Raw genomic sequence first — 26583 nt, forward strand, 5'->3', positions numbered from 1 at the left:
CCTTGGAGTCGTAGAATTTGAGAACGTCAAGGACAGCCTGAGGATTCTTCTTCTGTTCCAGCTTAGTGATGTTAGAGGTCTGGAGCAACCGAGCCCATTGCTCCGGCATGCCCTACACACACAGACACACAGTAACAAGAGAGAGATGTCTGCAGTGGTCAGAGAACTGGGTCATATCTCCATCCTACACTATCATGCCCTACACACACAGACACACAGTAACAAGAGAGAGATGTCTGCAGTGGTCAGAGAACTGGGTCATATCTCCATCCTACACTATCATCCCCCTCTCTGCCTTGCTCTTTCCTCCTCTGCCTCGCTCTCCCTCTACTCACTCGCTCCATTCCCCCTAAGATCACCCCCTATTACAGACAGACAGGGAGAAAGAGGGGTTGAGGGAGAAAGAGAGATTGAGGGTGGGTAATAGTGAAATAGAAAGGATGCGTCTGAAATGGCTCCATATTCCCTATACAGAGCACACATATTGACAAGGGCCCATAGGACTCAAAAGTAGTGCACTATATTAGGTATTAGAGCACCATTTGGGATGCAGCCAGAGCGAGATTAGGAGTAAGTGGAGGCATTGTGCTGTAGCTAGTTAGCCTGTTTTCTTCAGTCCAAATCTAAAGTCATTCCTGCTCTAACTCAGTTACCAGTCTGTTGTCCAGAAAACAGATCCTCCTACTCAGGCCAGGGTTGATCAGCTGAATCATAGTTACACACCTTACTAGATACAGACCCTAGATCTAGAGAAAATAGACCCTTCCAGATACAGACCCTAGATCTAGAGCATATAACCCCTTCCAGATACAGATCCTAGATCTAGAGTACATAGACAGACCCTAGTAGAGCATAGATATAGAGCACATAGACAAACTCACTGTGAACTCTCCAGTGACTGCATCGAAGCCCACATGGATGGTGTGTTCAAAATCAGAAGGCAGAGAGATCTCCGGACGCTCCTTCTTCTTGTTGGCTGAGAGAGAGAAGGGGGTGAGAGAGAGGAGAGAGGAGAGAGAAAGAGATGAGGAGAGAAAGAGAGAGAGGGAGCATATTGATAGAGGCAGCAGCAGAGTCTCTTGAGAGAACATCCCCTCTGAGGCTCATGGGAAGATTAACCACGCAAGCTACAGCAAGGGATCCTGGGGGATTTGGATGTCTGTCATATTCCCCCTGGTTACCTCCCTTGGCTGTACAGCATGTTCACCTGTCACACACACACACACACAACTCACTCTTGTCTCCTCCTCCTGTCAGGATGGACATGATGGAGCGATCTTTCTTCTTCCTGTCCTCTGGGTTGGGGGGAAGGGGCTTTGAGCCATGGGGGGCAGGATCTTTGCTGCAGGAGCCAATCAGAGTGCTGGTGTTCCTCATGGGCGGGGCTGGGGGCTTGTCCTCGACGTCCCCATTGTCAGACATCTTCACCAATCACACGCCGGCTGCTGCTGAAACAACCAATAAACATGAGGTCACAGAACATTACCAGTCTATCAACTAACATGACGTTAGTCCATTAGCTAATCAACTGACAGAACAATTATCCTATCAGCTAACAGGACAACACCAGTCCACTTACCTGTCAGCGGACAGAATACTAGTACTCTAGCCCATCAGCTGAAAGAGCATTAGTCGACTAGCCTATCAGCTAACAGAACACAGCTAGGACTACCAGTCTATAGTTAACTAGCTGGCACTCTGTTTGATCTGCAAACACACACATCATTTACAGGCCAGTTTCCCGGATACAGAGTGTGAGTGTGTCTACACGCTGCAAACACCAACCACTGAGTCACAATCCAGGAAGAGAAAGACACACACACACACACACACACTAGCCTGCTGCCTCTGCTCACACAATTATTCTCAGAGCCATTGGACTGAGAGAAAGGAACAAGCTCATAACTAGTTGTACCACAAACATCTAAACGGCTCACACACAGATTCTCACACACACAGATTCTCACACACACTGACAAACACACACACACAGATTCTCACACACACACTGACAAACACACACACAGATTCTCACACACACAGACAAACACACAAAGATTCTCACACACACAGACAAACACACACACAGATTCTCACACACACACTGACAAACACACACGGAGTCATTCACACAGGGGATGCAAGCTAACCTGCTTTAGTGAATGCTCTGGTGGACAGTCTACCAACGGGAACAACCATCTGGGTCAGACACACACAGTTCTACAGAGTTCATGTCATGAGAAGAGCTGAACAAGAAAAACACCTAAAAAGGACTAATTCAAGGTAGAAAGTTGGAGCACTAATCAAAAACAGCAGAGATTGATTAATTTTAGCTCACTTTAATCCACTGCACAGGAGGCAAACAGAGTTCACGTCATCTCGATGCCGGAATGAATCATAAAGCCCACATGGTAAGAAATGGTACATTTACATCAACTGATGACGAATCATCTGACACACTGACCTCATCATATCTCAGGGTTAGTGTCACAGTTTGAAATGTCTCCCCTCATGTCGCTGAATTTCTAGCTTCATGTCGCTGAATTTCGAGCTTTTCAGTGGTGTAGCTGCCTAAGCCGTTGTCAAGCGAGCGGTCTCTCGTTTGCGAACCACTTGTAGGAGCCAAGTAAAGGGACTGGGCCCACCTACAAGCATTTCGCTACATCTGCTAAATACAGTTGAAGTCGGAAGTTTACATACACTTAGGTTGGAGTCATTAATACTCGTTTGTCAACCACTCCACAAATTTCTTGTTAACAAACTGTAGTTTTGGCAAGTTGGTTAGGACATCTACTTTGTGCATGACACAAGTAATTTTTCCATCAATTGTTTACAGACAGATTATATCACTTATAATTCACTGTATCACAATTCCAGTGGGTCAGAAGTTTACATACACTGAGTTGACTGTGCCTTTAGGTTTCTGAACATTCCAGAAAATGTTTTCCAGAAAATTAGAAGCTTCTGATGGGCTAATTTACATAATTTGAGTCAATTGGAGGTGTACCAATGGATGTATTTCAAGGCCTACCTTCAAACTCAGTGCCTCTTTGCTTGACATCATGGAAAAATCAAAAGAAAACAGCCAAGACCTCAGAAAAAAATATTGTAGACCTCCACAAGTCTGGTTCATCCTTGGGAGCAATTTACAAACGCCTGAAGGTACCAAGTTCATCTGTACAAACAATAGTACGCAAGTATAAACACCATGGGATCACGCAGCCGTCACACCGCTCAGGAAGGAGACATGTTCGGTCTCCTAGAGATTAATGTACTTTGGTGCGAAAAGTGCAAATCAATCCAAGAACAACAGCAAAGGACCATGTGAAGATGGAGGAAACAGGTACAAAAGTATCTATATCCACAGTAAAACAAGTCCTATATCGACATAACTTGAAAGGCCGCTCAGCAAGGAAGAAGCCACTGCTCAAAAACCGCCATAAAAAGCCAGACTACGGTTTGCAACTGCATATGGGGACAAAAATATAGTACTTTTTGGAGAAATGTCTTCTGGTCTGATGAAACAAAAATAGAACTGTTTGGCCATAATGACCATCGTTATGTTTGGAGGAAAAAGGGGGACGCTTGCAATCTGAAGAACACCATCCCAACCGTGAAGCACGGGAGTGGCAGCATCATGTTGTTGGGGTGCTTTGCTGCAGGAGGGATCGGTGCACTTCACAAAATAGATGGTATCATGAGTTAGGAAAATTGTGGATATATTGAAGCAACATCTCAAGATGTCAGTCAGGAATTTAAAGCTTGGTCGCAAATGGGTCTTCCAAATGGACAAGCATACTTCCAAAGTTGTGACAAAATGGCTTAAGGACAACAAAGTCAAGGTATTGGAGTGGCCATCACAAAGCCCTGACCTCAATCCTATAGAAAATCTGTGGGCAGAACTGAAAAGGTCTGTGTGAGCAAGGAGGCCCACAAACCTGACTCAGTTACACCAGCTCTGTCAGGAGGAAGGGGCCAAAATTCACCCAACTTATTGTGGGAAGCTTGTGGAAGGCTACCTGAAACATTTGACCCAAGTTAAACCATTTAAAGGCAATGATACCAAATACTAATTGAGTGTATGTAAACATCTGACCCACAGGGAATGTGATGAAAGAAATAAAAGCTGAAATAAATAATTCTCTCTACCATTATTCTGACATTTCACATTCTTAAAATAAAGTGGCGATCCTAACTGACCTAAAACAGGGAATTGTTACTCTGATTAAATGTCAGGAATTGTGAAAAACTGAGTTTAAATGTATTTGGCTAAGGTGTATGTAAACTTCCAACTTCAACTGTATGTGTATGTGACCAATCAAATTTGATTCGATTTTGACAGTGAATGAAGCTAGTGGGGCGGCAGGTAGCCTAGTGGTTAATGCGTTGGGCCAGTAACCTGAAAGGTTGCTGGTTCGAATCCCCGAGCTGACAAGGTAAAAATATGACGTTCTTCCCTGATCCAGGTAGTGAACCCACTTGTTCCCCGATAGGCCGTCATTGTAAATAAGAATTTGTTCTTAACTGACTTGCCTAGTTAAATAAAAGGTTAAATAGAAATAAATAGTGTACTTCTAAGCAGACACAGTGATGACTGTGTTACATTAGCAGTGGCTAGGTTCTGTCTGGCCTTACCTCAGTCTGTCTGTCAGGCTGGAACTGATCTTGGCTTCAGCTTCGGTCTCCTCCGTCCTCAGTGTTCCTCTAACTATAACAGCTAGTCTAAAGTCCAAATGCCATGCAGTGTGTGGGAGAGAGAGATTGTCTGGGTGAAAGAGAAAGTGAGTGTGAGAGTGTGTAGGTGTGCGTATAGGAGGTTCCGTGCTGATATGTTTGGACTTGAGGTCTTCTCTGCTGCCTTTTAGTCATCATGAGGTCACAGCCTGTGATGTCAGAACGAGTCATGGGGTAGGAGGTGGGGTTTGTGGCTCACATGTCATGAAAGTGTGGAACTACAGTAGATTTGTCACACAAACACTAAACAGATGTATAAAACAAATACGCGCACACACACACACACACACACAGCTCTGGTGACGAAGACAGCAGCTGGTCACAAGGTGGATCAAACACACACTCTTCATAGGGTTCTGTAACTCTAGTGCACCTTTGTCATCTCCTCCCTTCTTTCCATCCTCCCTCCCTCCTTCAGACATCAAACACATCCTCCCCCGTCTCACCCCCACCCCTCCCCAGCCAACACCCACTCAAATCCTCCTCAGGCGAACCGACACAAGGAAGGGCTCACATTTCAGACTCCACTGTCAGTTTACACATACAACCCTGTCATCACACACGCACACACACACAGAGCAGACGAGATCTGGGGAAGTGACTAATAACAGAACAACCTGGGCTACATCCTAAACGGCACCCTAATCCCTGTATAGTGCACAAATTTGACCAGGGGAATTAGGGCTCTGGTCAAAACTAGTACACTATGTAGGGAATGGGGTGCCGTTTGAGATGCATCCCTGGTGCTTTCCACTGACTGAGCTGACGCTATAGATATCAAACAGGGTTGGATTACAACCCTGTCTCACCCATCTGATTTTTCTACATTTTGTGACCAATTTCAGAATGTACAAAACATACACACAGTTTTGTTGTCTGACAGAGAGCTACAGAGGGTTAGCCTGTTGGGGTTCCTCCCTGATAATCAGCAGAATTAGCTAAACCTCCACAGCCAGCAGGGGAGGAGAGGAGATGCCTCTATACACCAAGCCCAGAAGACCTCACCATCCCTGGGAAGTTGGGGAGACAGAGACCCCCTCCTGTTGGAGCTAATGAGTAGGGAGATCGAGCCTACACAACTGTTCCCTCATCATTTTGTGTGTGTTTGTATGTGTGAGATGAAAACATTTGAAGGAAAACAAAGAACAGAAAGAGAAAAATTAAGGAAGCAAGAAAGATAGGGGAGAAAAAAAGAGATACAATTGTATTCTTGTCCCACCATGTTAATGAGCCAGCACCTAGGACAGAGAGAGACAGACTTCAAATGTATATTTTACACACACACACACACACACACACTTCAGTCTCAAGTAGATGAGAGCAGACAGTTCTCGGATACATGTGGTTCTTGGTTTATTTAAATTCTCAAACAAAGTAGAACACAAAATTGTCCAAATCATCTGGAGGAAACCAGGCACCGCTCATCACTTGGCCAATACCATCCCTACGGTGAAGCATGGTGGTGGCAGCATCATGCTGTGGGGATGTTTTTCAGCGATAGGGACTGGGAGACTAGTCAGGATCGAGGGAAAGATGAATGGGGCAAAGTACAGAGATCCTTGATGAAAACCTGCTCCAGAGCGCTCAGGACCTCAGACTGGGACAAAGGTTCACCTTCCAATAGGACAACGACCCGAAGCACACAGCCAAGACAATGCAGGAGTGACTTCGGGACAGGTCTCTGAATGTCCTTGAGAGGCCCAGCCAGAGCCCGGACTTGAACCCGATCTAACATCTCTGGAGAGACCTGACAATAGCTGTGCAGCAACGTTCCCCATCCAACATTACAGAACTTTAGAGAATCTGCTGAGAAGAATGGGAGAAACTCCCCAAATACAGGTGTGCCAAGCTTGCAGCGTCATACCCAAGAAGACTCAAGGCTGTAAATCACTGCCAAAGGTGCTTCAACAAAGTCCTGAGTAAAGGGTTAGAATACGTATGTAAATGTGATATAAATGAGCAAAAATGTATAAAAAACTTTTTTTCGCTTTGTCGTCATGGGGTATTGTATGTAGATTGATGGGGGGAAAACGATTGTGGGAAAAGTCGAGGGGTCTGAATACTTTCCGAATGCACTGTATGATTTCAATATGATTATCTATCTCTGTCATTCTGTCCTCCTGTCTTTGTTTCTTTGATTTTATGATGTGAAGCACCTTGTTTCTTGTATTCTCGTATTGAAAAGCGCTATACAAATAAATATACTATACACTATACACTATAAATGACTGTATGAATAATATGTCTCAGGACAGAATTATTTGAAAATATCTAGTATCATAAAGACAACTTGACTGTGTGTATGTGTGCATGCGTGTGTTTGTCCCACTCCCAGAAGTCCCACAACAGGCCCAAGCAGATGGCAGAGAGGACACGGCCAAACACACAATTAGAGAGAGAGGGGGCCGCATAGCATAGCACCTGCTGGCTGGGGGGGAGCAGAGGAGGATGGGAGGGTACTATTTCACATGAGTGAGGAACAACCAAGCCTGAACTGGACATGCAGTGAGACAGTGAGATAGTGTGTGTGAGAGAGAGAGAGAGAAAGAGAGAGAAACAGTGAGAGAGAGGTGAGTGAGACAGTGAGTGCGAGAGAAACAGTGAGAGAGAGGTGAGTGAGACAGTGAGTGCGAGAGAAACAGTGAGAGAGAGGTGAGTGAGACAGTGAGTGCGAGAGAAACAGTGAGAGAGGTGAGTGAGAAAGTAGAGAAAAAAGAAGGTTGTGGTGCTGCCATAGCACACTGTCCTGCCCCCTCTGGTTGCCTGGGGTTACGGTGTTGATGGATGGACAGTGACAGGAAGACTCTCACTCTATTCATACACACACAATTAAATTACCCAATTCACACAGACCAAAAGCAGAAAGCTCATGCTCCCTCTTCTCTTTCCCTGCCCCACTCTCTCTCTCTCGCACACACACACACACACCACCTCGTCTCACTACAGGCACAGAAGACATACTCCTGTGTGTGTGTGTGTGTGTGTACCAGCTTCTATGATACTGCAGTGTTCTCTCATGCCTAAGAGCATGAAATGATGCCAAACGGAGAAAAATCACAACCACGACTGACCGACTACATCACCATTACCGACCAACTACATCACCTTGACTGACCAACTATACTGAACAAAATACTAATGCAACAATTTCAAAGATTTTACTGAGTTACAGTTCATATAAAGAAATCAGTCAATTGAAATAAATGAATTAGGCCCCAATCTATGGATTTCACATGACTGGGAATACAGATATGCATCTGTTGGTCAAAGATACATACAAATAAATGGGCCTAACAAATGGGCCTCAGGATCTCGTCACAGTATTTCTCTGCATTCAAATTGCCATTGATAAAATGCAACTGTGTTCATTGTCCGTAGCTTATGCCTGCCCATACCATAACAGAATGCCCCGTGGTGGAGGTGGGGCTCACAAAGTTGACATCAGCAAACCGCTCGCCCACACGACGACATACACGCCTGCAGTTGCGAGGCCGGTTGGATGTACGGACAATTTCTCTAAAACGATGTTGGAGGCGGCTTATGGTAGAGATATGAACAAGCAATTCACTGGCAACAGCGCTGGTAGATATTCCTGCAGTTAGCATGCCAATTGCACGCTCTTGAGACATCTGTGACATTGTGTTGTGTGACAATACTACATATCTTAGACCTTATATTGTTCCCAGCAGCTTCTTGATATGCCACACCTGTCAGGTGGATTAGTTATGTTGACAAAGGGGAAATCCTCACTAACAAGGATGTAAACAAATTTGTCAACAAATTATGAGAGAAATAAGCATTTTGTGCATATGGAACATTTCTGGGATCTTCTATTTCAGTTCATGAAATAGGGACCAACACGTTTTGTTTTTATATTTTTGTTCAGTGTACATCACCATGACGACCAACTAAATCACCATCATCATGATCGACCAACTAGATCATCATGACCACCAACTACATCACCATGACCAAACCGGACTAACACATATTGTCCTAACAGTTATTGATTATTCCTTCAATAACTAAGTGGGTGGAAAGAGAGTGAGGGCTGGACGGAAGCAGAGAAAAAAGAAACAAAAGGGGTGATTGTCAAATATATTTATTGATTTTGTTCTTTCTTTCACTGGACGACAGAAAGTGCATTCAATCCCAAGATGCTTTCTAGCCCGGCACTGTGAGTGGTCTGTCCTCCTAATAACTAAGTGAGCTTAATGTCATCTTAAGAGAAACACACACAAGCCAGTGTTGATAAATCAGTGTGCATTGGAGTCTTAAAAATGTCAACCTGAGGAGGCCTTTAGATGCACTTTAACATACACCCTGTGTGTGTGTGTGTGTGTGTGTGTGTGTCCCGGGTCTCCCTGGGTGCCTAGAGATGATATCACAGGAATCTAGTCGCCAGCAGATTCTTAGGGTGGGGTGCACCCAACATTCTACTGTGGCTCCCCCTTCTCTCCTCCGTGACACTCCATCACCATGACTTCCACCAGGCGATTGTTTGAATCACAAAGAAGAAAAAGATCCATCTTCTTTCTCTTTCTTTGCATCGCTCTCTTTTCATCTGCTGTCCATTCGTTTAACCGTGCCTGGAGAGACGCTCACACTGACGAGTTCTCCTCTGCCTCTGAAGATGTGTGTGTGTGTGTGTGTGTGTGTGTGTGTGTGTATTGAGGAGGGAAGGGGGTGAGATGGATATAGGAGTAGAAAGCAAGGGAGCGAAGAAGTCCTGAGGAATACTCAGAGCTCCATTATTCACAAGAACCTGTTTGAAGCTGATCCCTATTTTTTAAATCAAATCCCATTGTATTGGTCACATACACATATTTAGCAGATGTTATTGCGGGTGTAGCGAAATGCTTGTGTTCCTAGCTCCAACAGTGCAGTAGTATCTAACAATTCACAACAATATACACAAATCTGAAAAGTAAAAGAATGGAATTAAGAAATATAGAAATATTAGATTGCTCAATGTCGGAGTGGCATGGACTAAAATACTTTAAAATAGAATACAGTATTTACACGTGATGAGTAAAGCAGTATGTAAACATGATTAAAAGTGACTAGTGTTCCATTATTAAAGCGGCCAGTGATTCCAAGTCTATGTATATAGGGCAGCAGCCTCTAAGATGCAGGGTTGCGTAACTGGGTGGAAGCCTGCCATAGAAGCTGTTTTTCAGCCTCTCGGTCCCAGCTTTGATGCACCTGTACTGATCTCACCTTATAGGTGATAGCGGGGTGAACAGGCCGTGGCTCGGGTGGTTGATGTCCTTGATTATCTTTTTGGCCTTCCTGTGACATCGGGTGCTGTAGGTGTCTCGGAGGGCAGGTAGTTTGCAGTTGCATGGCGTAGCAGTTGCCGTACCAGGCTGTGATAACCGACAGGATAATCTCAATTGTGCATCTGTAAAAGTTTATGAGGGTTTCAGGTGACAAGCCACATTTCTTCAGCCTCCTGAGGTTGAAGAGGCGCTGTTGCTCCTTCACCACACGGTCTGTGTGGGTGGACCATTTCAGATCGTCAGTGATGTGTATGCCGATCAACTTGAAGCTTTCCACCTTCTCCACTCTGGTCACGTTGAATGTGCTCCACAATCATCTATTTTTGTTGATGTTGAGTGAGAGGTTATTTTCCTGGCACCAATCTCCCAGGGCTCTCATCTCCTCCCTGTAGGCTATCACGTCATTGTTGGTAATCAGGCCTACCACTGGTGTATCTGCAAACTTGACGGTTGAGTTGGAGGCGTGCGTGGCAACGCAGTCATGGGTGAACAGGGAGTACAGGAGCGGGCTGAGCACGCACCCTTGTGGGGCCCCTGTGTTGATGATCATCAAAGTAAAGGTGTTGTTTCCAACCTGGGGCAGCCAGTCAGGAAATCCAGGACCCAGTTGCACAGGGCGGGGTTCAGACCCAGGGCCCCAAGTTTATTTTAGGAATTTGGAGGGTACTATGGTATTGAATGCTGAGCTATAGTCAATGAACAGCATTCTTACATACAGTTGAAGTCAGAAGTTTACATACATCTTAGCCAAATAGATTTAAACTCAGTTTTTCACAATTCCTGACGTTTAATCCTAGTAATAATTCCCTGTCTTAGGTGAGTTACGATCACCACTTTATTTTAAGAATGTGAAATATCAGAATAATAGTAGAGAGAAAGGTTAATTTCAGCTTTTATTTATTTCATCACATTCCCAGCGGGTCAGAAGTTCACACACACTCAATTAGTATTTGGTATCATTGCCTTTAAATAGTTTAACTTGGGTCAAACGTTTCGGTTAGTCTTCCACAAGCTTCCCACAATAAGTTGGTTGAATTTTGGCCCATTCCTCCTGACAGAGCTGGTGTAACTGAGTCAGGCCTCGCACACACCTTTTCAGTTCTGCCCACAAATTTTCTATAGGATTGAGGTCAGGGCTTTGTGATGGCCACTCCAATACCTTGACTTTGTTGTCCTTAAGCCATTTTGCCACAACTTTGGAAGTATGATTGGGGTCATTGTCCATTTGGAAGACCCATTTGCAACCAAGCTTTAAATTCCTGACTGACGTCTTGAGATGTTGCTTCAATATGTCTACAATTTTCCATCCTCATGATACCATCTATTTTGTGAAGTGCACCAGTCCGTCCTGCAGCAAAGCACCCCAACAACATGATGCTGCCACTCCCGTGCTTCACGGCTGGGATGGTGTTCTTCGGCTTGCAAGTCTCCCCCTTTTTCCTCCAAACATAACAATGGTCATTATGGCCAAACACTTCTATTTTTGTTTCATCAGACCAGAAGACATTTCTCCAAAAAGTACGATATTTGTCCCCATATGCAGTTGTAAACCGTAATCTGTCTTTTATAATGGAGGTTTTGGAGCAGTGGCTTCATCCTTGCTGAGTGGCCTTTCAGGTTATGTCGATATAGGACTTGTTTAACTGTGGATATAGATACTTTTGTACCTGTTTCCTCCAGCATCTTCACAGAGTCCTTTGCTGTTGTTCTGGGGTGGATTTGCACTTTTCGCACCAAAGTACGTTCATCTCTAAGAGACAGAATGCGTCTCCGTCCTGAGCGGTATGACAGCTGTGTGGTCCCATGGTGTTGTTTATACAGATGCATACTATTGTTTGTACAGATGAAATTAATGATGAACCAGACTTGTGAAGGTCTACAATAAAAAAAAAAATCTTGTGATTTTCCCATGATGTCAAGCAAAGAGGCACGGAGTTTGAATGTAGCCTTGAAATACATCCACAGGTATACCTCCAATTTACTCAAATGATGTTAATTAGCCTATCAGAAGCTTATAATGCCATGACATCATTTTATGGAATTTTCCAAGCTGTTTAAAGGCACAGTCAACTTAGTGCATGTAAACTTCTGACCCACTAGAATTGTGATACAGTGAATTATAAATGAAATAATCTGTCTGTAAACGATTGTTGGAAAAACTACTTGTGTCATGCACAAAGTAGATATCCTAATCGACTTGCCAAAACTATAGTTTGTTAACAAGAAATTTGTGGAGTGGTTGACAAACAAGTTTTAATGACTCCAACCTAGGTTTTTGTAAACTTCCGACTTCAACTGTAGGTATTCCTCTTGTTGAGATTGAATAGGGAAGTGTGATTGTGTTTGCATTGTCTGTGGATCTATTGGGGCGGTAAGCAAATTGAAGAGGGTCTATAGCATCAGGTAAGGTAGAGGTGATTTGTTCCTTAACTAGCCTCTCCAAGCACTTCATGGTGAAAGAAGTAATTTGGTTCTGTTACCTTTGCTTTCTTGGGTACAGGAACAATGGTGGACATCTTGATGCAAGAGGGGACAGCAGACTGGGATAGGGAGAGATTGAATATGTCCGTAAACACTCTAGCCAGCTGGTCTGCGCATGCTGAGGACACAGTTAGGGATGTCGTCTGTGCAGTCAGCCTTACGAGGGTTAACGTGCTTAAATGTCTTAGTCATGTCGGCCACGGAGAAGGAGAGCCCACAGTCCTTGGTAGCGGGCTGCATCGGTGGCACTGTGTTATTCTCAAAGTGGGCGAAGGTGTTTAGCTTGTCTGGAGGAAAGACGGTGTCCGCAACGTGGCTGGTTTTCCCTTTGTAGTCCGCGATTGTCTGTAGACCCATGCGTCTCGTGTCTGAGCCGTTGAATTGTGACTTTACTTTGTCTCTGTACTGACGTTTTGCCTGTTTGATTGCCTTACGGAGGGAATAACTACTACACTGTTTGTATTAGGCCATATTCCCAGTCACCAATCCATGGTTAAATACGGTGGTTGGTGCTTTCAGTTTTGCGCGAATGCTGCCATCTATCCACGGTTTCTGGTTTGGGTAGGTTTTAATAGTCACGGTGAGTACAACATCTCCTATACACTTCCTAATGAACTCAGTCACCATATCCGTGTAGTCGTCAATGTTATTCTCAGAAGCTACCCGGAACATATCCTAGTGTGCGTGGTCAAAACAATCTTGAAGTATGGATACCAATTTCTCTGTTGAATAGACCTTAGCACGGGTACTTCCTGTTTGAGAATGTCTGCCTATAGGAAGGGAGGAGTCAAATGGAGCCATGATCAGATCTGCCAAAGGGAGGGCCTTGTAGGTATTTCAAAAAGTTGAATAGCAGTGGTCCAATGATTTACCAGTGTGAGTACTACAGTCAATGTGTTGACAGAACTTTGGTAGTGTTTTCCTCAAATCTGCTTTGTTAAAATCCCCAGCTACAATAAATGCGGCCTCTGGATATGGTTTCAAGTTTACACAAAGTCCAATGTAGTTCTTTGAGGGCCATCGTGGTATCGGCTTGAGGGGGAATATACACAGCTGTGACTATAACCAAAGAGAATTATCTTGGGAGGTAATACAGTCGGCGTTTGATTGTGAGGTATTCTAGATTGGGTGAACAAAAGGACTTGAATTTCTGTACGTTATCACAATCACACCATGGGTAGTTTATCACGTTCTTCTTCCCAGAGAGTTCTTTATTCCTGTTTGCTCGATGTACTGAAAACCCCCAAAAATGTCTGGGCAAATAATGCAAGAAATAACACACAAAAAAAACAAAATACTGCAAAGTTGCTTAGGAGCTAGGAGCAGATCTGCCATATCTGTCGGCACCATCTACCCTTTGCCCTTTCTCCTTCTGTCTCTCCCTCTCCCTTCCTATTTATTTTTCTCTGAGAATAAAAGGGAAGTGTGTATGAGAGAGAGAGATAATTAAAAAGAGAGCTATGAGGAACCACTTTGACTAGTCTAAGTACCCCACCCATGAACTCTCTCTCTCTTTCTCCCCCTCTCTGTGCTTATCCAGAGTAAACTACAGGGAAAGGGCTGGTCAGTGACCTCACCACTGAAGTACTCACTCCTCATATGATAACTATTAAACACAGAGCTGGACCAGACACACACATATTCTTACAGGTATGAGGATCTCTGCCTACCAGCTGTCTTGTCCCACCCACCAAGCCAATCACCAAGGCAACACCATAAATAATGCACATTGCAAACCTGCTGGGAGCCCAGAGCTGCTCCACCCCTGAGAAAACGAATGATACAACTAGATAAGTGTGTGTGTGTGCGTGAGTGAGAGAACAAAAACTTATCTAGCCAAAGCTCAGCATGGTAGCAGGAGTCCCTTAACTGTTCAACTAGTAAATATGTAGACTCCAAGAATTATGGTTTTCTAAATGTATTGTATGCATGCATGCGTGTGTATTAGAGGTCGACGAATTATGATTTTTCAACGCCGATACCGATTATTGGAGGACAAAAAAAAGCCGATACCGATTATTGGAGGACAAAACAGGCCGATACCGATTAATCGGACGATTTTTTAAATTGATTTGTAATAATGACAATTACAACAATACTGAATGAACACTTATTTTAACTTAATATAATACATCAATAAAATCAATTTAGCCTCAAATAAATAATGAAACATGTTCAATTTGGTTTAAATAATGCAAAAACAAAAGTATTGGATAAGAAAGTAAGAGTGCAAGGAGATCTGCATGGAGGAATGGGCCAAAATACCAGCAACAGTGTGTGAAAACCTTGTGAAGGCTTACAGAAAACATTTGACCTCTGTCATTGCCAACAAAGGGTATATAACAAAGTATTGAGATAAACTTTTGTTATTGACCAAATACTTATTTTCCACCATAATTAGCAAATAAATTCATTAAAAAATCCTACAATGTGATTTTCTGGATTTTCTTCCCTAATTTTGTCTGTCATAGTTGAAGTGTACCTATGATGAAAATTACAGGCCTCTCATCTTTTTAAGTGGGAGAACTTGCACAATTGGTGGCTGACTAAATACTTTTTTGCCCCACTGTACCCTGACTCTGCGTGCAATGAACACAAGAGAAGTGACACAATTTCACCTGGTTAATATTGCCTGCTAACCTGGATTTATTTTAGCTAAATATGCAGGTTTAAAAATATATACTTCTGTGTATTGATTTAAAAAAAGGCATTGGTGTTTATGGTTAGGTACATGTTTGGAGCAACGACAATCCTTTTTCACGAATACGCACCGCATCGATTATATGCAACGCAGGACACGCTAGATAAACTAGTAATATCATCAACCATGTGTAATTATAAATAGTGATTATGATTGATTAAGTTTAATGCTAGCTAGCAACTTACCTTGGCTCCTTACTGCATTCGCGTAACAGGCGGGCTCCTCGTGAGGCAGGTGGTGAGTGTGTTGGACTAGTTAACTGTAAGGTTGCAAGATTGAATCCCTGAGCTGACAAGGTAAAACTCTGTCGTTCTGCCCCTGAACAAGGCAGTTAACCCACAGTTCCTAGGCCGTCATTGAAAATAAGAATGTGTTCTTAACTGACTTGCCTAGTTAAATAAAGATGAAATAAAGGTGTAATAAAAAAATAAAAATTGGCAAAATCGGCATCCAAAATTACCGATTTCCGATTGTTATGAAAACTTGACATCGGCCCTAATTAATCGGCCATTCCGATTAATCGGTCGACCTCTAGTGTGTATATGCGTCTTCATTGAGTATTGTTAGCTGCAGCGCTGTCTGTGATTGTTAGCAGATCTCCTGTCACACACACAGAGACAGAGACACAGAGAGAGATGTAAAATAGCCAGCAACTCTCTCATACACACTCAACTTTTGCCTGTCACTAACCTGCTGGCTAGTCTTTCAAAACATAGGCGTAGCCAGCTAACCAGTTAGCCAGCCTTCATGTCACCAGCTAGCTTCCTTGCTAGTTAGCCTGTATATAACCACAATCCCATCCACAATCCACATTCTAACTGACTGTAGCAAACTACCTTTTTGCAGCCAAACGATCCCTTCAATACCATACTATCCCTTTAACAAACACTCTCTAACACCCAAACTATCCCTTTAACACCAAACTATCCCACTCCAAACAGTTTGCGTTCCACTGCTCAGACATAATATGCATCAACCTGTTCAGAAGTCTTATGGCTTGGGGTTGAAGCTATTCAAGAGCCTCTTGGACCTAGACTTGGTGCGCCGGTACCACTTGCCATGCGGCTGCTGAGAGAACAGTCTATGACTGGGTTACTGGAGTCTGACATTTTTTAGGGCCTTCCTTTGACACCGCCTGGTATAGAGGCCATGGATTTCAGGAAGTATGGACCCGGTGAAACCAGATCTCAACCCAGTCACAACATACATCATCAGAGCGCAACGTATGTTTGTTGTTGTTGAACGCTGTCGAACGCCGAAACCTGTCGAACGCTGAAGCCTGAACTAAAGATATTGGTTTAAAAGCGGACCGTGTTTTTATATACTTTTATTTTATTTAAATTTTTATTCCTGCGGCTAAATTGCTGTGAGCACTGCTATCTGTCCTGGGATCCTGGCAGATTCCATATAGGGGAAGAGACACGAAAGCCCAGCAAGCCTAGCTGGCTCGGCGGACTCAAATGGATGCCGCTATTGAACGTTTCCAACGTTGCAGGAGCTGCGTATACTTTGCTTTGTTCCGGGACCATGTGGACCTCGTTGACTTTCAATGTAGCAACTGCTTGCGGAGGACTACAGGAGTGTCGTGTCTTTGGCTATGCCGGATTAAATGATATGACATGCTATTCTATAAAATAATTTCTCTGTCATTTTTATTACCTGATTGAGCTAATCATGTAAATGTAATTAACTAGAGAGTCGGGCTCCACGAAATAAAATGTATAGAGCTGTTATCTTCCAAATAAACTCTTAAAGACCTAGTAATATTTTACATCAATAGCAGTCAACATTAATCGTCACCTTAATTCAGTCTCATCTGAAAGTTGTAAATTCTTAGTTATCTGCACAAACCCTGGCAAACAAGTTGAATCAGCAATACAAAATTGGGTTTAATTATTTATTTACTAAATACCTAACTAATCACACAGAATTACACATATTTAAATCATAACTTGATTAAAAATGACATCATAAAGGAAAACGTCCCTAGCGGGCAGAACAGATTTGACAGCTTGTTACACAAAGGAAAAGGGCTGGGTTTGTGCGAAAGACTGAGGGACACAGATAGAAGCTGTGCTATCGTAAATACAGTATCTGATGCATTCTAAATTACCGCCCATTTGGAAAAGGAAAATGCAATAAATATTTACTCTGAGCTGCACTTCGGTAGGTTGGTGGTAGATGGAAGACCGTGTTGCCAAACCGAGTCCTCTGAAGAATGTCTCTGGTGGTCAATTGGATAGTTGTAGTAACGTTGTTGTGTGATAGACGGGATACTCTGTCTGTTCCTTCCTAACCCTCGTTTGCATAACATAAATAGTCATATTAAACATTCATGAAAATACAAGTGTCTCACATGTATCGAACGCCTAGAATCTTGCTAATCCAACTGCATTGTCAGATTTAAAAAAAGATGAACTGCGAAAGAATACGATGCGATTATCTGAGCATAGAGCCCCATAAAAAATAAAAAAAAATTAACCAGCACAGGGGTAACATAATCACAAACTGCATTAAAATAAATAGTTTACCTTTGACGATCTTCATCTGTTTGCAATTTCAATGTTCATTGTTACACAATGAATGATCTTTTGTTTGATAAAATCCGTTTTTATAGCCTAACACGAAACATTTTGTGAACCGCTTGTGTAGTGAATTCCGTCTCACCCACACAGAACGTGACTTTTCCAGTCATGTTTGTTTTCACTGCAATCAACTGGTTTGTTTGTAACACAATCAAACATGATGGGCCATTTCGCGGGACGTATTGACTGAAAGAAGCCGATTTGAAGACAACAAGTAATGACATCATTGTGCACCAATGATTTGCCCGCTGTTTTGTTGATTGACTCTCTTTTAACCCAATGACCACTGATCATCTTGAAATCTAGCTGGGTAGATGAGCTGAGCTAAACGGCAATACGCCATGTTTATGTGTTGCAAGACCAACCCATGTAGTAAGCTCCAGCGTAAAGAGAGTCATGCGCTATTGAAATTTCATACCGGAAGGAGAAACACATATTACGCATTGCATTGCATTGAACGCGCAGATTCAGCTGTTTATATATCAATCATTACGGCGACTAAGTCAATTCTAGATATACAGATGTACACACAACTTTAGAATAAAATGATTGGGAAGGTGAGACAGAGATTGTTGTAGGACGCTTCATTTAGCGATTGTGGAGGAATATTTTTTGAACGGGAGAGGACATCGTTTTGGACTGGTAAAGTCTTATCATGCTAATGCCCTTGTTTGAAATTAATAATATAAAATGTGATTTTTTTTTAAATTTAGAAGCAATATATAAAAACATTTAATGTCATGAAATGTGAGATGTGTGTGTCTGCCACCCCAACCCACATGAAATAGCCTATTTGAGGCTGTTGAGGAGAGGGCAGGACCACATCAATGGCTAAAGTGAAATGGAGACAGTAGATACAGCTGGTCTGTTGTAATATAATAAAGACAGTAGATCTAGCTGGTCTGTCATAATATAATAGAGACAGTAGATCTAGCAGGTAATAATAATATATTCAACCTTCAACTCTCTATATATATCTGTTTATTATACCTGTTGATACAGGGCTCATATGTGAAACTTTTCTAACTGAACATTTTCTTTCACAGTGACACTGACTCCGAATGGGAGTCTTATCCGGTGTCCTGTGTGAATTTAAGTGTGCTCTCTCTAATTCTCTCTTTCTCTCGGAGGAGGACCTGAGCCCTAGGACCATGCGTCAGGACTACCTGGCACGATGACACCTTGCTGTCCCAGTCCACCTGGCCTTGCCGCTGTTCCAGTTTCAACTGTTCTGCCTGCGGCTATGGAACCCTAAACTGTTCATTTTTACTCTTGAGGTGCTGTCCTGTTGCACCCTCTACAACCACTGTGATCTCCACCCGGCACAGCCAGAAGAGGACTGGCCACCCCTCATAGCCTGGTTCCTCTCTAGGTTTCGTCCTAGGTTTTTGCCTCTCTAGGGAGTTTTTCCTAGCCACCGTGCTTCTACACCTGCATTGCTTGCTGTTTGGGGTTTTAGGCTGGGGCTATATAAATAGATTTGATTTGATTTGATAGAGGACTGAGGGTCTTCCAAATATTGAAAGTGTGTAAATAGTTACCCATGTTATTTTGGGGGGGGGGGGGGGGGTGTTAGAATACCATTTTGGTATTTTGTATATAGTTATTTGTTTCAAAATGTATACCTTCACCAATTTGGCCACTTGGGTACATTTGGACTACTTGTGTGGGACACCTGGGTGACTTCATGATAAATATCATGTAGCACACTCAGAATGATAACTTCCAAAATGAAACTTTGCACAAGTACTGTTGCCCTCTTATATTTTTCACTGAAATTGTCCCCATCATGATAATACAAAAATAAAACATGTTTTTTTTCATTGTTTTATCTAAACCAGATCTATTGTGTGTTATTCTCCTACATTCAATTCACATTTACACAAACGTCAGAGTGTTTTCTTTCAAATGTTACCAAGAATTTGCATATCCTTGGTTCTGTGCCTGAGCTACAGGCTGTTAGATATGGGTATGTCTTCAGGCAGAAATTGCACAAAGTAGGGGGGGAGCTGCAAGAGGTTTTAACCAAGGATTTTGCAAATGTTACCTCAGTAGAGTAGAGAGAGGAAAAAGGGGGGGAAGAGGTATTTATGACCGTCATAAACCTACCCCCCAGGCCAACGTCATGACAGGAGGGAAGTATCTACTCTTAGCAAGCAAGTAGCAAACCTACACAAGCTACTGGGGAACCCCACCTACGCCCACCTACTTTTTATTTTTCTTCCACCCCAGTAGCCGGACGCCGCTCTGGTCTGGTGGAAGTTTTGCCGCCGTGCCGGCTCTCCACTACCATTGTGACAATAATGCTGCATCAAATGTACATGATCTTACGGGCATTGGCAAACAATGTAAGTAATTTAATTTATGTACCCCTAATTGCACCAAATACATCGGTTTATCCTACAGCTATTGTAAGCAGTAATCATGAGCCTATAAACCAGAGTTACACTGTTAGCACTAAGGTGGTGTGCAATAGTAGGAAGACCACTTTATGCAGCTCACCCTGCACTATCAGCTCCAATGTAAATAACATGAGTAAGTCTACCTCTGACAAGCTTCCCAGTAAAGCATCAAAAACAATCAAGCAACACAGAAAAGTGCTAAAAATAGCCCATATTAACATATGTAGCCTAAGAAACAAGGTCCATGAAGTCAATAACTTGTTTGTAACAGATGACATTCATCTTCTGACCATCTCTGAAACTCACTTAGATAATACCTTTGATGATGCAGTGGTAGCAATACATGGTTAATAACATCTACCGAAAATACAGAAATGCCAACGGAGGTGGTGCTGCGGTCTATATTCAGAACCACATTCCTGTAAAGCTTAGAGACAATCTAATGTTAAATACTGTTGAAGTAATATGGCTACAGGTTCATCTGCCTCACCTAAAGCCCATTCTTGTGGGAAGCTGCTATAGACCACCAAGTGCTAACAATCAGTATCTGGATAATATGTGTGAAATGGTTGATAAATGCATGTGATATCAACAGAGAATTATATTTTCTGGGTGATTAAAAAATATTGAATGGCTATCATCAAGCTGCCCACTCAGGAAAAAACTTCAAACTGTAATCAATGCCTGGAACCTAGATCAGGTTGTCAGTCAACCTACCAGGGTAGATCCAAACAGCACAGGAATTACATCTTCAAGTATTGATCACATCTTTACTAATGCTGCAGAAATGTACTTTAAAGCAGCATCCAAATCCATAGGATGTGGTGATCACAATATAATAGCCATACCTAGGAAAACCAAAGTTCCAAAGGCTGGGCCTAACAGTGTATAAGAGGTCATACAAGAAGTTTTGTAGTGATTCATATGTTAATGATGTAAAGAAAATTTGCTGGTCTGTGGTGTGTAATGAAACTACTTATTCCAGTTACTAATAAGCACGCACCCATTAAGAAAATGACTGTAAAAACTGCTAAATCCCCTTGGATTGATGAGGAATTGAAAAATGGTATGGTTGAAAGGCATGAGGCAGAAGGTATGGCAATTAAGTCTGACAGCCCAACTGATTGGCAAACGTACTGCAAATTAAGAAATCATGTGACTAAACTAAATAAAAAGAAACTAAACTATGAAACAAAGAAATTATATAAAGAAGTATAGTAAAAAGCTTTGGGGCACCTTAAATGACATTTTGGGTAAAAAGGCCAACTCGGCACCTTTTCATCACTATAAAGCCCACTGATATTGCAAACTACTTTAATGACTTTTTCATTGGCAAGATAAGCAAACTTAGGGATGACATGCCAGCAACAAACACTGAAACTACACATCCAAGTATATCAGACCAAATTATGAAAGACAAGAATTGTACTTTTGATTTCTGTAAAGTCAGTGTGGAAGAGGTGAAAAGATTATTGTTGTCTATCAACAATGACAAGCCACCGGGGTCTGACAATCTAGATGGAAAATTACTGAGGATAATAGCAGACGACATTGCCACTCCTATTTGCCACATTCTCAATTTAAGCCTACTAGAGAGTGTGTGCCCTCAGGCCTGGAGGGAAGCTAAAGTCATTCCGCTACCCAAGAATAGTAAAGCCCCCTTTACTGGCACAAATAGTCGACCAATCAGCCTGTTACCAACCCGTAGTTAACTTCTGGAAAAAAATTGCGTTTGACCAGATACAATGCTATTTTACAGTAAACAAATTGACAACAGAATTTCAGCATTCTTATTGGGAAGGACACTCAACAAGCACGGCACTTACACAAATTACTGATGATTGGCTGAGAGAATTTGAAGATAGCCCCCACAATAATTCTGTCTTGTTAGACTTCGGTGCAGCTTTTGACATTATTGATCATAGTCTACTGCTGGAAAAAGTAATGTGTCATGGCTTTACACCCCCTGTTATAAATGTGGATAAAGAGTTACTTGTCTAACAGAACACAGGGTATTCTTTAATGGAAGCCTATCAAATATAATCCAGTTAAAATCAGCGATTCCCCAGGGTAGCTGTTTAGGCCCTATGATTTTTTTCCATTTTTACTAACAACATGCCACTGATTGAGTAAAGCCAGAGTTTCTAAGTATGCGGATGATTTAAGACTATACACGTCAGCTACTACAGCAACTGAAATGACTGAAACACTCAACAAAGAGCTGCAGTTAGTTTCAGAGTGCGTGGCAAGGAATAAGTTAGCCCTAAATATTTCTAAAACTAAAAGCATTGTATTTGGAACAAAACACTCACTAAACCCTAAACTTCAACTAAATCTTGTAATAAATAATATGGAAATTAAGCAAGTTGAGATGACTAAACTGCTTGGAGTAACACTAGATTGTAAACTGTCATGGTCATAACATATTGATGCAGTAGTAGCTAAGATGGGGAGAAGTCTGTCTATAATAAAGCGATGCTCTGCCTTCTTAACAACACTATCAACAAGGCAGGTCCTACAGGCCCTAGTTTTGTCACACCTTGAGTACTGTTCAGTTGTGTGGTCAGGTGACATTAAAAAGGACTTAGGAAAATTGCAATTGGCTCAGAACAGGGCTGCACGGCTGGCCCTTGGATGTACACCGAGAGCTAATATTAATAATATGCATGTCAATCTCACCTGGCTGAAAGTGGAGGAGAGATTGACTTCATCACTACTTTTATTTATGAGAGGTATTGACATGTTGAATGCACTGAGCGGTCTGTCTAAACTACTGGAACACAGCTCGGACACCCATGCATACCTCACAAGACATGCCACAAGAGGTCTCTTCACAGACCCCAAGTCCAGAACAGACTATGGGAGGCACACAGTACTACATAGAGCCATGACTACATGGAACTCTATTCCACATCAAGTAACTGACGCAAGCAGTGAAATACAAAAAATTAAACACTTTATGGAACAGAGGAGACTGTGAAGCTACACAAACATTGGCACAGACAAATGCATACACATATACGATGAAATACGCACTATAAATACACATTTAGTACTGTAGATATGTGGTAGTGGTGGAGTAGGGGCCTGATGGCACACAGTGTGTTGTGAAATCTGTGAATGTATTGTAATGTTATAGAATTGTATAAACTGCCTTAATTTTGCTGGACCCCAGGAAGAGTAGCTGCTGCTTTGGCAGCAGCTTATGGGGATCCATAATAAATACAATACATTGAATTGGGCCGTATGCACAACCCTCTGTAGTGCCTTGCGGTCAGAGGCCGAGCAGTTGCCATAACAGGCAGTGATGCAACCCGTCAGGATGCTTTCGATGGTGCAGCTGTAAAGCCTTTTGAGGATCTGAGAACCCAGTCTCCTGAGGGGGGAATAGTTTTTGTCGTGCCCTCTTAACGACTGTTTTGGTGTTCTTGGACCATGCTAGTTTGTTGGCGATGTGGACGCAAAGGAACTTAAAGCTCTCAACCTGCTCCACTACAGCCTAATCGATGAGAATGGGGGCATGCTCAGTCATCCTTTTCCTGTAGTCCACTTTTCCTGTAGTCCTTTTCCTGTAGTCCACACTTGATCACGTTGAGGGAGAGGTTGTTGTTCCTTGCACCACATGGTCAGGTCTCTGATCTCCTCCCTATAGGCTGTTTCATCATTGTCGGTGATCAGGCCTACCAATGTTGTGTCATCACCTACCTTGATGATGGTGTTGGAGTTGTGCCTGGCCGTGCAGTCATGAGTGAACAGGGAGTACAGGAGGGGGCTGAGTACCCATCCCTGAGGGGCCCCTGTGTTGAGGATCAGCGTGGCGGATGTGTTCTTACCTACCATTACCACCTGAGGGCGACCCGTCATGAAGTCCAGGATCCAGTTGCAGAGAGAGGTGTTTACTCCCAAGGTCCTTAACTTAGAGATGAGCTTTGAGGGCACAATGATGGTGTTGAACGCTGAACTATTGTCAATGAATAGCATTCTCACATAGTTGATCCTTTTGTCCAGGTGTGAAAGAGCAGTGTGGAGTGCAATAGAGATTGCATCATCTGTGAATCTGTTGGTGCGGTATGCAAATTGGAGTGGGTCTAGGGTTTCTGGAATAATGGTGTTGATTTAGGCAGGTTACCTTAGTGTTCTTCAGCACAGGGACCATGGTGGTCTGCTTGAAACATGTTGGTATTACAGACTCAGGCAGGGAGAGGTTGAAAAAGACACTTGCCAGTTGGTCAGTGCATGCTCAGAGTACATGTCCTGGTAATCAGTCTGGCCCTGCAGCCTTGTGAATGTTGACCTGTTTGAAGGTCTTACTCACAACGGCTGCGGAGAGCGTAATCACACAGTCGTCTGGAACAGTTGATGCTCTCATGCATGTTTCAGTGTTACTTGCCTCGAGGCGAGCATAGAAGTTATTTAGCTCGTCTTGTAGGCTTGCGTCACTGGGCAGCTCTTGGTTGTGCTTCCCTTTGTAGTCTAATAGTTTGCAAGCCCTCTGAGGGGGGGGGGGGGGGGGGGGGGGGGGTCCTAGCCCTCACCCTCTGATCCAACAGGTCCCAGATGTGCTCAATGGGATTGAGATCCGGGCTCTTGGCCATGGCAGAACACTGACATTCCTGTCTTGCAGGAAATCACGCACAGAACGAGCAGTATGGCTGGTGGCATTGTCATGCTGGAGGGTCATGTCACGATGAGCCTGCAGGAAGGGTACTACAGGAGGGAGGAGGACGTCTTCCCTGTAATGCACAGCATTGAGATTGCCTGCAATGACAACAAGTTCAGTCTGATGATTCTGTGACACACCGCCCCAGACCATGACGGACCCTCCACCTCCAAATCGATCCCGCTCCAGAGTACAGGCTTCAGTGAAACGCTGATTCCTTCAACGATAAACGCAAATCCAACCATCACCCCTGGTGAGACAAAACTGCAACTCGTCAGTGAAGAGCACTTTTTGCAAGTCCTGTCTGGTCCAGCAACGGTGGGTTTGTGCCCATAGGCAACGTTGTTGCCGGTGATGCCTGGTGAGGACCTGCTATACAACAGGCCTACAAGCCCTCAGTCCAGCCTCTCTCAGCCTATTGCGGACAGTCTGAGCAAAGATGGAGGGATTGTGCGTTCCTGGTGTAACTCGGGCAGTTGTTGTTGCCATCCTGTACCTGTCCCGCAGGTGTGATGTTCAGATGTACCGATCCTGTGCAGGTGTTGTTACACGTGGTCTGTCACTGCGAGGATGATCAGCTGTTCGTCCTGTCTCCCTGTAGCGCTGTCTTAGGCTTCTCATAGTACGGACATTGCAATTCATTGCCCTGGCCACATCTGCAGTCCTCATGCCTCCTTGCAGCATGCCTAAGGCACATTCACACAGATGAGCAGGGACCCTGGGCATCTTTCTTTTGGTGTTTTTCAGAGTCAGTAGAAAGGCCTCTTTAGTGTCCTAAGTTTTCATAACTGTGACCTTAATTGCTGTTAAGCTGTTCGTGTCTTAACGACCGTTCCACAGGTGCATGTTCATTAATTGTTTATGGTTCATTGAACAAGCATGGGAAACAGTGTTAAAAACACTTTACAATGAAGATCTGAGGTTATTTGGATTTTTACAAATGATCTTTGAAAGACAGGGTCCTGAAAAAGGGATGTTTTTTTTTGCTGATGCTCCCGCCACGTGTCTTACCAGAGGCTGCAGTTCTGTCCTGCCGATGGAGTGTATAACCTGCTAGCTACAGTGCCTTGCGAAAGTATTCGGCCCCCTTGAACTTTGCGACCTTTTGCCACATTTCAGGCTTCAAACATAAAGATATAAAACTGTATTTTTTTGTGAAGAATCAACAACAAGTGGGACACAATCATGAAGTGGAACGACCTTTATTGGATATTTCAAACTTTTTTAACAAATCAAAAACGGAAAAATTGGACGTGCAAAATTATTCAGCCCCTTTACTTTCAGTGCAGCAAACTCTCTCCAGAAGTTCAGTGAGGATCTCTGAATGATCCAATGTTGACCTAAATGACTAATGATGATAAATACAATCCACCTGTGTGTAATCAAGTCTCCGTATAAATGCACCTGCACTGTGATAGTCTCAGAGGTCCGTTAAAAGCGCAGAGAGCATCATGAAGAACAAGGAACACACCAGGCAGGTCCGAGATACTGTTGTGAAGACGTTTAAAGCCGGATTTGGATACAAAAAGATTTCCCAAGCTTTAAACATCCCAAGGAGCACTGTGCAAGCGATAATATTGAAATGGAAGGAGTATCAGACCACTGCAAATCTACCAAGACCTGGCCGTCCCTCTAAACTTTCAGCTCATACAAGGAGAAGACTGATCAGAGATGCAGCCAAGAGGCCCATGATCACTCTGGATGAACTGCAGAGATCTACAGCTGAGGTGGGAGACTC

The 26583-nt window shown here is 43.2% G+C and overlaps 1 protein-coding gene across 9 annotated transcripts in view; it reads right to left on the minus strand.

Moving 5' to 3' along the window:
• Positions 1–26583, minus strand: part of LOC110507113 (serine/threonine-protein kinase PAK 1) — a 40337-nt gene that overhangs the window by 9556 nt on the left and 4198 nt on the right. For 7 of the 9 annotated variants that reach the window (XR_005040062.1, XR_005040064.1, XR_005040063.1 and 4 more), the window contains 3 exons: positions 1236–1445; positions 882–976; positions 1–112 (listed from right to left, as the gene is read on the minus strand). The exon at positions 1–112 is cut by the window's left edge and continues 36 nt beyond it. Coding sequence is in view for 5 of the 9 variants with exons in the window: in XM_036965588.1 (XP_036821483.1) it covers positions 1–112; positions 882–976; positions 1236–1422 (394 nt within the window). In the remaining 4 variants the exon portion in view is untranslated. Of the gene's footprint in view, positions 113–881; positions 977–1235; positions 1449–4635; positions 5052–26583 lie in introns of those variants that run through there. The other 2 variants (XM_036965587.1, XM_036965584.1) reach the window with 2 other exon arrangements.

This window comes from Oncorhynchus mykiss, chromosome 27 (genome assembly GCF_013265735.2).
Source record: "Oncorhynchus mykiss isolate Arlee chromosome 27, USDA_OmykA_1.1, whole genome shotgun sequence".
Lineage (NCBI taxonomy): Eukaryota > Metazoa > Chordata > Actinopteri > Salmoniformes > Salmonidae > Oncorhynchus > Oncorhynchus mykiss.